At 41.1% G+C, this 15,321-nt stretch overlaps 1 protein-coding gene across 15 annotated transcripts in view; it reads right to left on the reverse strand.

The window, feature by feature from the left end:
• Positions 1–15,321, reverse strand: part of SYNGAP1 (synaptic Ras GTPase activating protein 1) — a 154,793-nt gene that overhangs the window by 19,631 nt on the left and 119,841 nt on the right. For 10 of the 15 annotated variants that reach the window (XM_072430381.1, XM_072430369.1, XM_072430371.1 and 7 more), the window contains 7 exons: positions 13,388–13,627; positions 11,194–11,395; positions 10,434–10,612; positions 7,971–8,561; positions 2,276–2,549; positions 2,025–2,198; positions 125–336 (listed from right to left, as the gene is read on the reverse strand). In XM_072430381.1, coding sequence (XP_072286482.1) covers positions 125–336; positions 2,025–2,198; positions 2,276–2,549; positions 7,971–8,561; positions 10,434–10,612; positions 11,194–11,395; positions 13,388–13,627 — 1,872 coding nt within the window. Of the gene's footprint in view, positions 1–114; positions 434–2,024; positions 2,199–2,275; positions 2,550–7,970; positions 8,562–10,433; positions 10,613–11,193; positions 11,396–13,387; positions 13,628–15,321 lie in introns of those variants that run through there. The other 5 variants (XM_072430374.1, XM_072430372.1, XM_072430375.1 and 2 more) reach the window with 3 other exon arrangements.

A 15,321-nucleotide genomic window follows, 5' to 3' on the forward strand; every position in this document is an offset into this window, starting at 1 on the left:
GTCATATGGTATGTTTTCTCTGTATATTGTGTCTATTACAGGGGATCCCAGTTCCAGAGGATCCCCTTTCCCACCTCCCCCCCAATCCCCAGAAGTAAATAATAGAGTATTTACCATTTCTAACCTGTTTAAGATGCTCTTGATCTGCGTATCCTTCTCTGCCTGCTGCAGCCGAAGCCGCTTTTCACTCTCCTCTAGCCGAGACTGATATTGATGCAGCATTTTATTAGTTTGTTCTTCCTGGGAGAGAAGGCGTCTCTCGTACTCCTCTAGCTTCTTGTTGGACATTATGAGTCTTTCCTTCAGAGAGTAGATCTCCTCCTCATACTCCTTAACCTAAAGGTCGGGTGAGACAGGGAGGAGGAGAGAGAGGAGGAAAGATGGAAGGAAAGAGACAAGAGAGTTGAAGGAAGTGGAGAAGTAAGAACAGACACTGAGAAAGATAGAGGAGAGAACAAGGAGAACAACGTGACATCAGTAAATGGAAGGACAGAGAGGATGGAAATGAAGGAGTTTTAAAAACTTGAGAAACAGAAGTGTGACAATATAATGAAGAAGAAGTGATGGTGGATGAAAGGATGATGGGAAAAAGTAGGAAAGGCATAAGAAGTTGGTATAGGAATAGATGGGATCGTAGGGAGAAGCAGGATATTATGATACAGAAAGTCAAAATGGGAAGGGATAAATGCAAAGAAGCAAGATAAGGTAGTTAAGGTAAAACATGACAGGGTGGTACCAAGGGGGAAGACAGGATGACGTGGCTTGTGCAAGATAAATAGAATGTGATAATGAAAGCAAGTGAAGACAGGGTGATAGCAGATCAGATGCTGGATAACCAGCAAGAAAGGATGTTAAAGCACCACGAATGGATGATGCATGATCACAACAGGATTGTATAAAAGTTGGATGGGTACTGAAAAATTTGGACCTAATAAAGAGGACCTTGCAGAGGATGGAGAAGAAGCAGGATAAGATGCAGAAGAAAAGAGGGACAAAGCAGTGGAGAAGCAAGACAGGATTGTGGACGAAAAAAAAGGAGAGAATTGTGCTATGGGAACACAACGGAATAATAGAAAACAAATAGAATAAACTACTGGATAAGACATATTATGGGATGCTGAGTAAGATCTAAGACAAGACAAGAGAAGACATAAGACAGAAAAGCGGGAAGGAGTGATGAAAAAAAGTAACAGGGTGAGATAATAAAAGAGATATAGAACACAGTGGTGGAAGAGAAGCAGTTTGGGCTGGTGGAGGAGAAAATGTAGGCCAGCACATGGTGATAGGGTTCGACAATACTATGAATAAAAAACTGAGCTGCATAAAAATAAAAAAAAGAACAATGGAGAAACAGGTCAAGATATAATTAAATGAGAAATCGTAGAAGAGAAGAATCATGGAATGGTGGAGGGAAAGAATGATCGAATGACAATAGAGCAGAGCAGGACAAAGCAGAAAATGGATGGGACATTGGCAGATGTTATACACAATAAAGATATAAAACAGAATTGTGGAGGGATAGGAGAGCATATCTGCAGACGAGAGATGACAGACAGTGAAGGAGAAGCATGATAGGACAGGAGACAGTTTGGTGAGGATGACAGTAGTGCAAAATGGATTAGTGATAATGCTAAATGCTAACATTTAGATAGTTGGACTCCAGGAGAATAGAATAAGATAGAAGGATTGGTGCAGGATAGGGTGGTGGCACAGAAGCACAGACAGTACTACAAAGTAAGATGGTGGAAAACAACGAGGGCATGATATTTGTAACTTAGCAGGGCAGAATAGATTTAAAAGGAGGAGAAAGCAATATTAGAATTTAGATACTGGAATTTATATACTGGAAGATGGGCTGTGTATAATGGCAGGAAATGGGCAGGTATATCTGATGGAAGGAGGGCAAGCAGGAGGATGGAAGAGAAGCAGGGAAGGATAATGGAGAAGACGTTGGACAGGGTGGCAGAGAAAGAACTGTTATGTATCATTCTGAAAAGTAACGTGTACAGGACAGATGTACTCACCCGCTCAAGGCGGCTCTCATCCATAGACTTTGAGTACTCTTTTAGTTTGTACTCCTCTCGTTCTATGTGAGCACTTTCAATGTCGGCGGAAAGATGAGGCATATTAGACACCCAGGCAACTGTGCGTTCCGAGGCAGGTGTGACTGGGTTCAATGTGGACTGTGTGTGTGAGTGCTGGAGGAGGAAAGCCAAACATTACGCACAACCTAACCAGACAGCTACAGCAGTGAAAGATGTGCGGATGACGGTACCTGCTTGGTAATACTGGGTTTAAGCCCTCCAGCATCTTTCTCCACTGACTGCTGCCTCAGTCTGGCGGCTCCATACATAGGTTCTGGGCTCTGCAGTAGGTTACCGCTGCTTGGCCGGGCTTTGTGGGCGGCCTGCACCGTCAGCTGTTGGGATTTTCCCCTGTGGAGGGGAGGGGGCTGTGTGTCCGGCCTTCGCTGTACACTAGGGCCAATGGTGATTTGAGGGGGGGACAGCATGTGCTGCAGATTGTCTTGGAGTGAAAGCTGCCTCTTGCTGTGGTGTAAGAAGCAAAAAGGTACAGTGTTAAAGTCTGGCGTCAGCCTAAAACACATAACAAATAACTGATGAGGGCACCAAACATACATTTAAAACTACTCAGACATTTTGGCAAAAACAAGCCATCTCTGAGGATGTATTATTAAGTAATATAGACATGGGTGTAGTAGGGTCCTAATGTGCTTCTGCTGTTTAAACAACACATTTCAGAATATAGAATTGGCGGTAACTTAAAAAAAAAAAGTTTATGTTTCCTATAGGAAGCAATGACTTTTCAACTGTCGGCATTTGTCTAGTGAAGATGTTTGGGTGATATGAGCGCTCAAAACCCATTTTTTAAAACTTGCCTACCCGTCTTCTTCTGTCATTTGAAACCACCACTACTTCCCACCACTACATATCTCCCATCCTATTGTGTGTGAAATTCCCCCACCTACTAGATTGTAAGCTCTTCGGGGCAGGGTCCTCTCCTCCTGTATCACTGTCTGTATTAGTCTGTCATTTGCAATCCCTAGTATGCGTAATATGTTGGCGCTATATAAATCCTGTTTATTAATAATAATAATATTTAAAATAATAATATGAAGGCAAACCGACTAAACCAATCACAATCCAACTGCATGTTCTAATTGCAGCTGTAAAATGGTTGGACATACCCTGTTTCCCAGAAAATAAGCCCTAGCATTATTTTTCTGTATTTTTGAGGATGCTCGAAATATAAGCTCTACCCTAAAAATAAACCCTACCACAAAAATAAGCTACAATATATATATATATATATTTATATACATATATACACATGGACAAGGGGTGCTCACTTAAGGAAAGTGCTTTTGCAAGACATGAGAAATTGGGACCAATGGTTCTAAAGGAAATGGAGTCACAAAAAATTAAAAATGGAATTCAGGGTTTGGAGAGTTATGATGATGTTCCAGAACAACACTTTTATTTAAAGTAAAAACAGTAGTAGCCGCAAAGAGCCAAGAGCCTCCTGGGATGCGTGATGTAGGTATATCCCAGGAGGCTCTTGACTGCTCCTTCAGCACATGCCCTTTCTTTAATTGGAAGAAAAAAGATGCCAATCTAACGCATGCCCAATGATATTGGCAATCTTTTTCCCATCTATGTCACACGATCTTGCCCCTGAGCAGTGCGAGATCGGGTGACGTAGTAAGAAGAACCTGGAGAGAAGATGTCGGCATCCGGCGCATCCTCTGTGCGGGGTCGAACACGGATACCGGGACGGCATGGGACCCAAAGGAAGAAATCTCCCGACGGATCAGCGAGAATAAAGGTAAGTGTGTTTTTATTATTTTGTTTTTTTTCCGCTTTAGGAATTAAAGTTAAAACCAAATTCTAGCCATACAGCAATAGATACACCAGAACTATATACTTTTTTTGCCTGACAAAATAGTAGCTTTTCGGATTCCAAATTCTATGTTTGACTTTTGACAGTATACAATGTTACCGAGCCTCACAGAGCCGACACTCCCTCTCAATTCGAATACAGATATGTATTTCAAACTATTTTAATTAAGCGCGAATTGAAAATATTGTTTTAATATTTGCCAGTGATTAAGATTTCACACCTGGCCTATTGTTCTTTTAGTTGTGCCGCATGAGCAATGTCTACGTATCCTCGCAACAGGATGGATAATAATCTTGATTCCGCGTTTTCTTTCATCTTTGATCTTTTTTTCTTTTTTTTTCACAGTCAAATTACAAAGTGCTCGGGCCATTGTGATAACATTCGATCCTTTTCAGCATGATGGCCTCTCCTTATGCACTGATTGTGTATGCTTTGCATAGGCGGGAGGATTTATATCTAAACCACCAGTAAGGCCCATCCAATCAGTCTAATCGGTGAGAACTAAAGGGATAATAATTTCTTCATTCAGAAACAGCTTGTACTTGCCTGGACAGATACATATGGAGACGTGCTCACTGACCCTATGACTTGCTCACTGGCTGACTGTAGCAGCAGATTTGCACACAGATGCCTCAGTCCAACTTTTTCCCAATTCTCGGTGTAAGTGATTTCTAGTTTAAGATGATGGGAGTCCACAGTGGGAGTGGAGACATTCTCACTTGAACCATTCTCAGGGTCACAGGCACTTCTGGCCATTCTGGTACCTTTGGGCATAACAACCCCAGTGGCCAAATACGCCCCTATGCTACTAAAACAAAGCAATCATGTATCTGTTATATTACCTCAGCAATCGCTAAAATAGCTAAAACTATGTTGTATGTTGGCACATAATAGAGAAGTCATGAAATGGCTAACTTGGAGATGACAAGTACAGTCATTTATAGAAAGTTGGTGTCTTTCCTCCAAAAATGGTAAATATTATGATTTGCTGTAATGAAGGGCTAGGTAGGAGATGGTGTCTCAGCGAGCCCCGGGAGGGACAGGAGGTTACAGGATCAATGCCAAAAGGTAAGTGGGGACATAGAGTTCTATGTGACTGGTTAAAAAGTAAGTAATTCATAGGTAATTCATAAAGAGCACAGGTGTTATACCCACTAAGATATTTCTAGAATAGTATGCAAGGAAGTCAGTTAAGCTTTATTGTATGAAGGGAATTAAGCATTAAAAACTTCTAAAAGTATTTTTAGTTACCCTTTAAAGGTATTGCCTCTGACAACTATCCTGCTGCTTTCTACTAATATGTACAACTAACAAGGTATCACAGGATAATATTAGGATTTTTGAGCAGTGTAATATTAGTTGTGGATATGTTGAAAACCAACATGCTGTATTATGACAAAGGTACAAAGGACCATTGGCTGGCTGAACCACCTGTGTGCAAACATTTGATGGAAAAATCTTTTCTTAGACTTCCTATGTTTGGTGACCTCCTAAATGCCGATAAAGACCCTGGTACTGAACAGTCAGGGCTTATGCCCACCAGCACCCAGGACTGTTTAACCGCATCCTGCTCTCCTTGGCACAGTGTGCAATACATCCCCATTACTTGTCATTGTCCTCTATGGTGGAAACAGATCACAGCAATGATGGAAAACCAAATACAATACTACAACTCTCTATACCAGGTAAAGCATGAGGGAGGGGGTAAAATGGAGAGATGCATCATTCTATTGGCTGCCAGCACTTTAGGTTCGTAAAATGGCAATGTCCAAAACTTATGACGTTAGTAGAAATACAGCAAATGTAGGATAATAATATCTTAAGGGCTCAATATTACAATAAAGTATAATTATTTTGCACTATAGGTTTAGGGAAAAATAAATTCATCACGTTTAACAAAGTGTACAGTGTGTAGTTAGAACTTTTTCCTGCCTGTGTTTCTCAAAATGCTTTTAGTGTATAAGATTTTAAATCATGATGTTTCCATCCTTCCCACCATACAGAACAACCATTTTAATAGAGATTGGGAGAGTCAAATGCAAGAATAGACAGTTGGGGCAGACGCAGAATGACAAAATCTGTGTGTACCAGCCAGGAGGACCTGTCATTTTACATGTAAATGCACATGTATACAGCACCTTGAGCATTGTGTATGGTGGAATCAAGGTTTTCAGTGGAACCTTTACTTGGGCTGCAGTTTTCAATAAAAATTGATCCTAGACCAAACAGCAAAGCTGATAATATGAAGAAAAACCAAACAGTTATATGATGTCTCTCCTCTTTGATTAAGAGTCTCTTTGCTGGTATGCTAACCCTAAGACTCCGGTCTTCTCACCGACCTGGAACAAGTGGGAAAATCCTTAATTCTCTCTTACTACACTACCTGGGGCCAAAGACAGCCAGTAAATTAACAATTTCAGTGCAACCTTAGTATTCCTTTTGGTAAAGCTATCCTTTAAAGCGCATTTATGGTACATTGACACAAAGCAATCCTTTCTCACATCACGTTTTGTTTAATCTGAGTGGCAAATATCTTGATGTCAGTCACTGAAACCCCAGCTGGTGAAATCAGATATGACACAAAGAAGATAAAATGATTCTCTGTGGAATCTCTCCTTTTCTATGTTTCCAACTCAGTCTGAAACAACAATAGAATGTGATGATCCCTCTGGAGGAATTCTCTTGAATACTTAAAAAACAGTCACTGTGTCAATGTTAGTAACCAACTTCAAATTAAAGGGTTCCTCCAGCGGTTCATAGGGGATCCTCGAGCAATTTGGATCTTTCAGATTGGATTTACTGACACCAATGATCTTTTTGGCTGTAAAAGGGTCTTAATACTGTCAAGCAGAATAAGAGGCATTCTTCCTATCATGCTAATATACTGTGAGCTGTGTATATAACAGTTATAGCAGGGGAATGATTCCTAAGACCTGAAGTTTTACATTTCAAGTGTTCCCCCATGTAAAAAAGTTGAGAAAGGCTGGTGTATATTATACATTTAGGAATCCTTCTTGGTGGCTTTAGAAATCCTTCCACTTCTCGTTAGGTGCTTACTTGTAAAATGACAGATTCCCATACAGACCCATTCACACTCCCCTAAATCACACAGAAATATCTGTTCCATTGTTTACAATACTTTGTAAAACACTTCTGTGAATTTTGTTGCGCTGCATTTTTCAACACACTGTTTACTTAAAAGCGTTTCTCCCATAATATTACTTGAACAAACTATAAATGCTATATTAGTGCATGTCTGTTTTATTTTGTTTAAGATTCATACTATAATATATACAAAAGCATGTAAAAACTTCAATGTGTTAGAAAAACAACGCATGACAAAAGGCACAGAATAGAATAAAAAATACGGTTGAACTGCTGCAAAGTAAACCATTTTGAAAGAATGTCACATGTCTTTAATTTGTTCCTGTCTTCCTGTGCAACCTGGGAACCCCCAAACCCAAGGTAATTATTAAGCAAAAATGGACTTCTGGCTCCAAATTCAGAGCTTGCTACAACCCACCTCACAAATAAAATCTTTCCATTGGTAAGAGTGGAATGAAGCATTGAAAAATGGGATCCAGGAGGTGGGAACGAACCCCACATTTTTTAAAACCTGGGGGCTCCAGGGGTGTAAAGGAAGGCTAGATTTAGGGTTAACTTTGCTACAGGTTCACCTTCATCAAACAAGTGTAGATGGGCCATCAAGAGCTGGCTTTGATTCTGTGAACACTGACTATCTCATCACCCCCCAGCTGTCTGGCTGCGTTAAATATAGATCTGTGTAATCAGTATGTAATTAATAAAACTGCATGAAACTAAGGGAAAAGAAGATGTGTTCACACAGGAACAACACCCCCCATTCTGTAATAAGTACTAAGACTATCAGAGAGCACGTGATGGACAGATAAACACAGAATAACTATATATAAATATATAGTGCTATATACATATATGATTTATATATGTATATCTGATGATATTTATACCACCTCTCTACTCTCCCCACCTGCAGCCCCAAATCTTTTGCCCCCTAGTGGGGCTGGTACCTGAACTCTGACCCCTGCCGGCTGAATTCATCGCTGTAGCTGTGGCTGTGCAGCATGTGCTTGCCGGAGCTCAGGTCCTCACTCTTGCTGTAGCCATGGAATGGGGCGAAGGCGTCAGCTCCAGGGTCCGGCCGATGAGGAGCTGGATGAGGGGGTGGTCCAGTGGGCCCATCAGGGGCCATGTGGAAGAGCGGGTTCTGGAAGGACAAGGGGATGCGAAGCTGCTGAGCCGAGAGACCATCGGTGGTGACCCCCATCTGACTGAGCCGCAGACCAGCCGCAATGCTAGACCCACTGCCCTGGGAGAGCCGGCCCCCCGGGCGGAGTCCCCCAGATATGGAGGCCTGGCTGGAGTTAAGCAGGTCCCCTACGGCCTGCAGGTTTGACACGCTGTTCATGCGACTGTCCTGCAAGTCTAACATGGACACGCTTTTGTTCACACTCAGCATCTTCTGGTCGGGCTCTGTGATGTCTGAGCTGCTGGTGCAATAGGCAGGCGATGAGCGGGTGAGGGGGCGGCGTGACACAAAGAACATATCTTTTGAGGACTTGTCCTTGGTAGGTGAAGGTAGACGGGTCATGTCGATGGAGCTGAGGAAACATAATGTTTAAAAAATATAGTTTTAGCTAATGCTATGTTCACTTTAAACAATACAGATAAAAATACCAACATTATATATAAAAATATAGAAGTATAGGCTGTTGAATACATAGGTAGTTATAACATGGATCACAGACCAAGGATCCAATCTGTAGCTTTGGGTCACACCTGACAGCTATTATGTAAATCACATCACCTCATTGGGCAGTCAATCTCGGAATCTACCTATAATAAAAAAAAAAAATCCTTATCCCAGGAGGTATAGGTGATATATTAAGAATGACAATAATTCAATTACAAGATACTTTAAATACGATTTGTAATATGGAAGGATTAGAAAATCTAAGGGTTTTGCTGCTGTTTACCTGTAAGGGAGAGTTGCCCTCACCAACTCCCTGAATGACCAATGTTAATAGGACAGAACACGGGAGGAAATAAAAAATTAAAAGCGGCCATAACGGCAGGAGATTAAAGAAAATTCCCATATGGGGACACAAGTGGTGATGTCAAAGGTCACATGATTTTGGCAAGATTTAGGGCTTATGTTGGTTGACATTGACAGCAGTTGACAGGTGTTTGGAATGAAGGTCAACAAAATCCCATTAACGTTTTTGGAACGGTTCACAGGCTACATTTGACTGTCTCTGCACTGTGCTGGGTCTACTAAGACAGCATGTTATATTGAGCTGTGTTTGAACTGCAGGAATCTTATCTTCTCAAAATCTGTATTTGACATTCCTTCATGGCTATTTAAATAAAAATATGAAAAGATGCTCTTCAACATGAGCCCTCACACGTCTTGTTGCATTCCTGGGACAAGAAATCAGAGGAAATATCCTAGATCGAGGAACAGACAGCAATAAAAACATGACAAAGATTTCAAACCCTTCAGACTCCATCCAGTACTGAAACAGTAGCACTGGATAGAGTTCACTTTAAAGAGAGACAATAGGACAAACGTTACAGAACAATTTATTAACATATTCTATGATTGCCATAAAAGCACTTTAAAACAAGCCCCCACTCACCTCTATAGCTTACAACACAGCAGATCCCTCAAATGAAAACATACAGAAGATGTTTCTAAGCTGTTAGAAATGACTAAAACCAAACTTAAGAAAGTTTCTCAACAAGAGTTTAGTTAAATTCTAGAGGACCTCTAAGGCAGAGTTTCTCAACCAGGGCTCCGTAGAACCCTGCTTCCAGAGATTGCTAGAAGTTGCGTTAGCAATGAGCAATTTTGCCTCTCAGGTCAGTTTAGATGACACCAATGATCTATTTGGCTATCTGTAAGGGTGTCATTCTTCCCAATGGCCAGCAATGTGAGAGGCATTCTTCCTATTGACCACCAGGCTAACGTACCGTGAATTGGTCATATTATAAATATTGACAGAGGTTCCCTAAGACCTAAATGTTATTTCAAGGGTTACCCCATGTAAAAAGGTTTAGATTAATTTTTTAATTAATTTAATTCTTCCCACTGATTAGCAATATAAGGAGCATTCTTCTTACTGGCCACCAGAGAAAAAAATTGTCATAAAACAGCCCTGGGTGTTATTTCATAGGCTTTTATTCATTCTCTTATACACAACTTGCTGTTCACACTTTTATTCCATGAACTGTATATATAATATAAGCAGGAGTTCCTTGAGACCTGATTTGATTTCAAGGGTTTCTACAAATTAAAAGTTGAGAAAGGCTGCTTAAGAATATTGAAGAATGAATTACTCCACATTACAAGCAACTAAAGATGTTATTGATGTCCTGTTCTATTACTGCTTGTTTAGAATAGGTAAAAAGTAAAGAGGTCCAAGTGAAATACTTTTTCAACGCACACAAAAGCATAAATGCATTGTATATACCTGTTGAGGTCCCGCGCTAGGTAGCCCTGAAGCTCGGCAGACGGTCCCCTTAATACTACGGGTTTGGGAGGTGGTAGCCGTTCTTGATGACTTGGTTGTCGCTGGATGTGGGGGTTCCTGAGAGCTAGGCTGATGTCGTTGAGAAGGCGGGGGAGAGGCCCCAGCTTTATAAGTGCGTCCTGTATCAAACATGAGAAGGTACAATAAAATAGATGTCCGGGGTTGTAAAGAGAAACTCAACGCTCTCTAGGTTCTCTTTTGTGTTCCACTATATCGCATATCATACAAACTTTTTCTTCACATTTTGGATGAAGCACAGAACAGTTAAAAACCCACTGATCTCACCAAAGTGAATAGAACCGCTTTCTTAACAGACATCTTAAGAAGAGATGTCCCAACTAAAGGATCTACCTTCACCTCTTGCATATTCACAAGCTCTTTGCTTGGTGAGAGATTCTCTTTAACCCTGCTCCATCCTTTATTGGGAAGTCACAGCAGTGGATGGGAGGACAGGATCAGTGGGAGGTTAGAGAGTCAGCAAAGGCGAATAGCAAAGGGTGGGATGCCATATGACCAGAGACTGTTGGGGGCAGGTATATCAGAAGGGGAAGTGGTTTTGCAGGAGATCAAACTATGGAAAGAGAGGGGCAGAACTTGAAGTAAGAAAGCAAATTTCTGTTTCAGCAGAGAGACCAGACGCTATAATAATATGACTTCCCACCAGGTAGCCTATGTAAGCAGAATGTAAGTGTTCACTGACCTTACTGAGCTGGGGGATGACCTCCCAAAGCAGGGCGTGAAGAGTACTCAGCTCCCGGCCCAGGTCGATATAGCCCTCGAAGTTGCTGCTGTTGGTAAGTGCGTCTAAGTTGGAGATCTCATACAGAAAATTCTGCATATTGGCCAACTCCGTCTCCAGGAACTCGTTCATGAAGGACATGTGCTCTTCCTTACTGCTGAACCTGGGGACAGTAATATCTGAGTATAGTTTAATGCACACAATGTTAGATTCTATCCATGCATCAGCTTACACAATTAGTTACAAAAAGCCAAGGGTCCCAATGAATGGACCACAAAATTGGCCAGGTTTACTTTAGAGCCCTTTTATATCTCTGTGTTGTAGGAACAAAGGCATAGAGGGGCTTCCCTTCTTCATTGCATGCTACTTCTATATCCAGCTAAGTTCTCCTTAGAAAAAGCAAGCAGGCTCAGTTGTCCTGTTAACAGGGGAGGAGTGTAATAACTGCTGTATGGTGATGACTTGAATGAAAGCTGCCCATCAAATATCTGATTTGCCCCCCCAAAAAAAACTCTTTTGAAAGACTTTATTTCAGGCGTGCAGTGCTTTAAATTAGTCACTGCTTTGAGTTGCAGGAAGAGAGAAATTAAAAGTAAGACAAGCATTGTGTAGCCTTACAAAGCAGGAAGCAATGCTGTTTATTCAGGGAGCAATTATAGTTGTCCCCAAATCATTACAAATATACACAGAAATAATGTGACCCTGTCAGTTGCTTTAAAAAAATGAAACTGAGCTTTAATACTCAGCTTTCCAACAGCTTGTGTCTCCATTTCAGTGCTAAAACCCCTTCCAGACCCTTCAGTATTCTGGAAGTTTCAGATGTCTGTGTTCCTACCGTAGTTCTATCCTGTGATTCCAACATCATTGCCAAGCCCTGTAGTAATGTAGGGGGTCAAATGCTGGAATGATGAATAGTCTTATGGAGGTTAAAGCACTGGAATGGAGGATAGGTAGGAGTACCTTTTCTACTCAAGGAGATTTCCATCTCCACATTTCAGAATAACTTTAAAACAATAACACATATTGATAAGAATATAACCTGTAAGGAATGCATAGGAGCTGTCATTAATGATCTTCTGAAAAAAACTAGCCACCTGGTTGTCTTCTCTGAGTCAACCTGTAGTCAGAGCTCCTAATCTGAGTCAAGGGGCCTTATTTTTTAAAGTTCTCCAAGACTGGAGAGGATACACTTTTGTCAGTGAAGCTGGGTGATCCAAAAACCTGAAATGGTTCTGGTCCAGGATTGGAAATATTTGCTAACAAACAGCAATTGACTTTTAAAAAATCCATTACAGTTTTGCTGGATCACCCAGCTTCACTGATGAAAGTGTATCTTCTCCGGCCCTGGAGAGCTTTCTTAAATCAGGTCCAGAGACTCTAAATGTACAGAGGCGACTGGATCAGCCTAACAGCCAGGTAACTAGCATTTTAAAAAGGAGATCAGGAGATGGTCATGGGAATATTTCACTCAGCACAACTTTTTCTTTCATTCAATCCTAATATGTGACCTCACTATCTGAAGTTTCCTTGGGCCACGTATGGAAAGTCAAATTTTTACCACTGGAAGGTGCTGTTGTTGCCCATATTCAAACTTCATCAAAGTTCATATATCAAATCTCATATCAAACTTCACATTCCCATTCCAGCTGAGTCCTTTTATTACAGGTTTTACATTGTAAGGTCAACTTCAGCTAGAACTGAAATCACATGCGGACTGTTACTGCTGAGTACTTTGACAGTAAAATATTCCCAGCACACATTCTCGGCGCTGCAGTCATTTTACTGCCAAATTATACTGTCAAACCCCCCCCCCCCCCCCCCTCTCATGATGGATTCCCTATAATATAGAATAAATAATTAGGAAGCTGCTAGATGCCTTTAAAAAGCCTTATTCATGGCCTTGTAAAAATGTTTTAGATAAATCTCCCCACTGTAATCACTCCGATATACATGTGACCAAAAGAAAATGAATTATATGGTTTAGGTGGAATTGGCCTTTGAATGAAGAATCAATTTGGGTCCTATGGGCAACAACATCATTCTTCCTTTTGGAAACTTTGCAAAAATATAAATTATTGTGTCCACGCTGAGGTAGGTTAGTCCCACTTTCCCCTTTCTGTCCCTGTACCACTTCCCCCGCTGCCCCTACTCTCACTTGAAGTTGAAGTTGGCCAGGTTCTGGATGACCTTAGCGATGAGTGTGAGGGTCCTGGAGGTTTGCTCATCAGGATATTCCTGCATCAGGCCGAAGAGGCTAGGGGACATGATGGCCGGACACAGGAAGCGGAGGAAGAGAGAGGCACTGATGAGTCGATCTGCTATATCTTCCCGGCCGCGCTCCGCACAGCGCATCCTCCATGATGCAAAGACCTCCTTCAGCTCCCGGGGGAATACACTGAGGGAAGTGAAAGCAAACCATTAGAAGAGCAATACAGAAAATGCTTAAAGTGAGCCTGTCACTAAAGAAGCAGCAATTTATGGCATCCAACCAATTCTACAAGAACATGTAACATTACGAAGAGGTAAAGCATAGGCTTCTCTCACCAAACATAAAGGTCTGTCTGCACTAAACTCAGTGGTGGTCACAAACGCTAATAAAAACATAGAAATTATGTCAGATTTAGCAATTTAATAGTTGTGCTTGCACGCTGATCTGGAACAGAGAGCAAATGACCTATTGCCATTGCTGAATTGGGAAGCATAAAGCTTGAGAGATCCTAATGCTGCTGAAAGGTAAATACGGCACAAGGCTTTCTGTAGTAAAGAAAACAATTTTAATAAAGCTCAAAGTTAATGATCCTTTCCCAAACACCAAATAAAGTGTGAATATCTTAGCAGAATGGAGAAGGATTCGTTCCACTGTCAGGTTCATACTGAGGAAATGTACCTTCGCTCTATCTCCCATTAACAAGGGAATAGAAGATACAGGCAATAATAAAAATCTGATTGAAGGAGTGTTGATAGGAACAAATGGATCAAAGCTAACTGATGCATGCATCTTAAAGTGGACTTATTGTCACATTTTACATTTTGTAAAAGGGTTTTTTTTTATTTTGTTAATATTTTAAACTTTTTGGGGGGAGATTCTCTCCCCTTCTATCTTTACCGTCAAAGGGGAAAAAAGATGGTGGCATTGAGCGGAATTGCAAACCTCAGAAAGAAGAGGGAATCTGAGACAGCAGGGGAATTCCTAGGCTTGGTTTGAGGATGGATTGAGGGCTTTTCGCAAGTTAGGGCATGTGAATTTTTTTTTAGTTTTGTGAAAGTTACACTTTACGTTCTTATGTTATAGAGAACAATAACTCAAACACAAAGGCATTTAGGCGTAGAATGCAAGAGTGCAAAAATATTTTTTTCATTATAGAAATTAGGGTAAGAAGCCAACACGTTTTGGTGACTATATGGTATGACCTTCATCAGGGTTCACAGGGCTGTTCAGTTTGGAAACCATGGCAGCATTTTTTCTGAGTTGCGCATCTTCAGCCTTCTTGACTGACCAGCCCAGGATGATAGCCCCAGAAACCAAGACATGTTAAGTGCATTGTACAGTCTCGTCTGCTAAAAATAGGCTTTCTACTTCCTACAATTTATTTCAGGCGTGGTTCAGCTTGAACAACCAGCTCCTGAAGCCTGATCTGAACCAGGCAATGTCCCCGTCTACTAATTAATGAAAGTCCACATTTTCCATCCCAAACAGCAACCTGAGCCCTGAAGAATCATGTACCATGTCTTGAAACACATTGACCTTGGATAAAGTAATTATTTCCAGACTACAAAACCTTTAGAGTGGTGCTCTTGATTTTCTGCATCTTTTGGCAACAAATTCATGAAAAACATGAAGCCCAATATAATGTCCCATCTTTTCACAAATTGGCTGCTTCACTACTGACAGTTACACTTTAAATAGAAAAAAAAACAAAGGGAGAAAGAAAATAAAGGACCAATGAGAGGAGAAGAGTAACTCTGGAGATGACAGCAACAAGAATACAGTCAGGATGGAAACACAGAGGGGTGAAAGGGAAATGGAGGGGAGGGGAAGAGGGTGAAGAGATAAGTAATATGTAATGGAGAATGACTAACATATAATGT

The sequence above is a fragment of the Pyxicephalus adspersus genome, chromosome Z (assembly GCF_032062135.1).
Source record: "Pyxicephalus adspersus chromosome Z, UCB_Pads_2.0, whole genome shotgun sequence".
Lineage (NCBI taxonomy): Eukaryota > Metazoa > Chordata > Amphibia > Anura > Pyxicephalidae > Pyxicephalus > Pyxicephalus adspersus.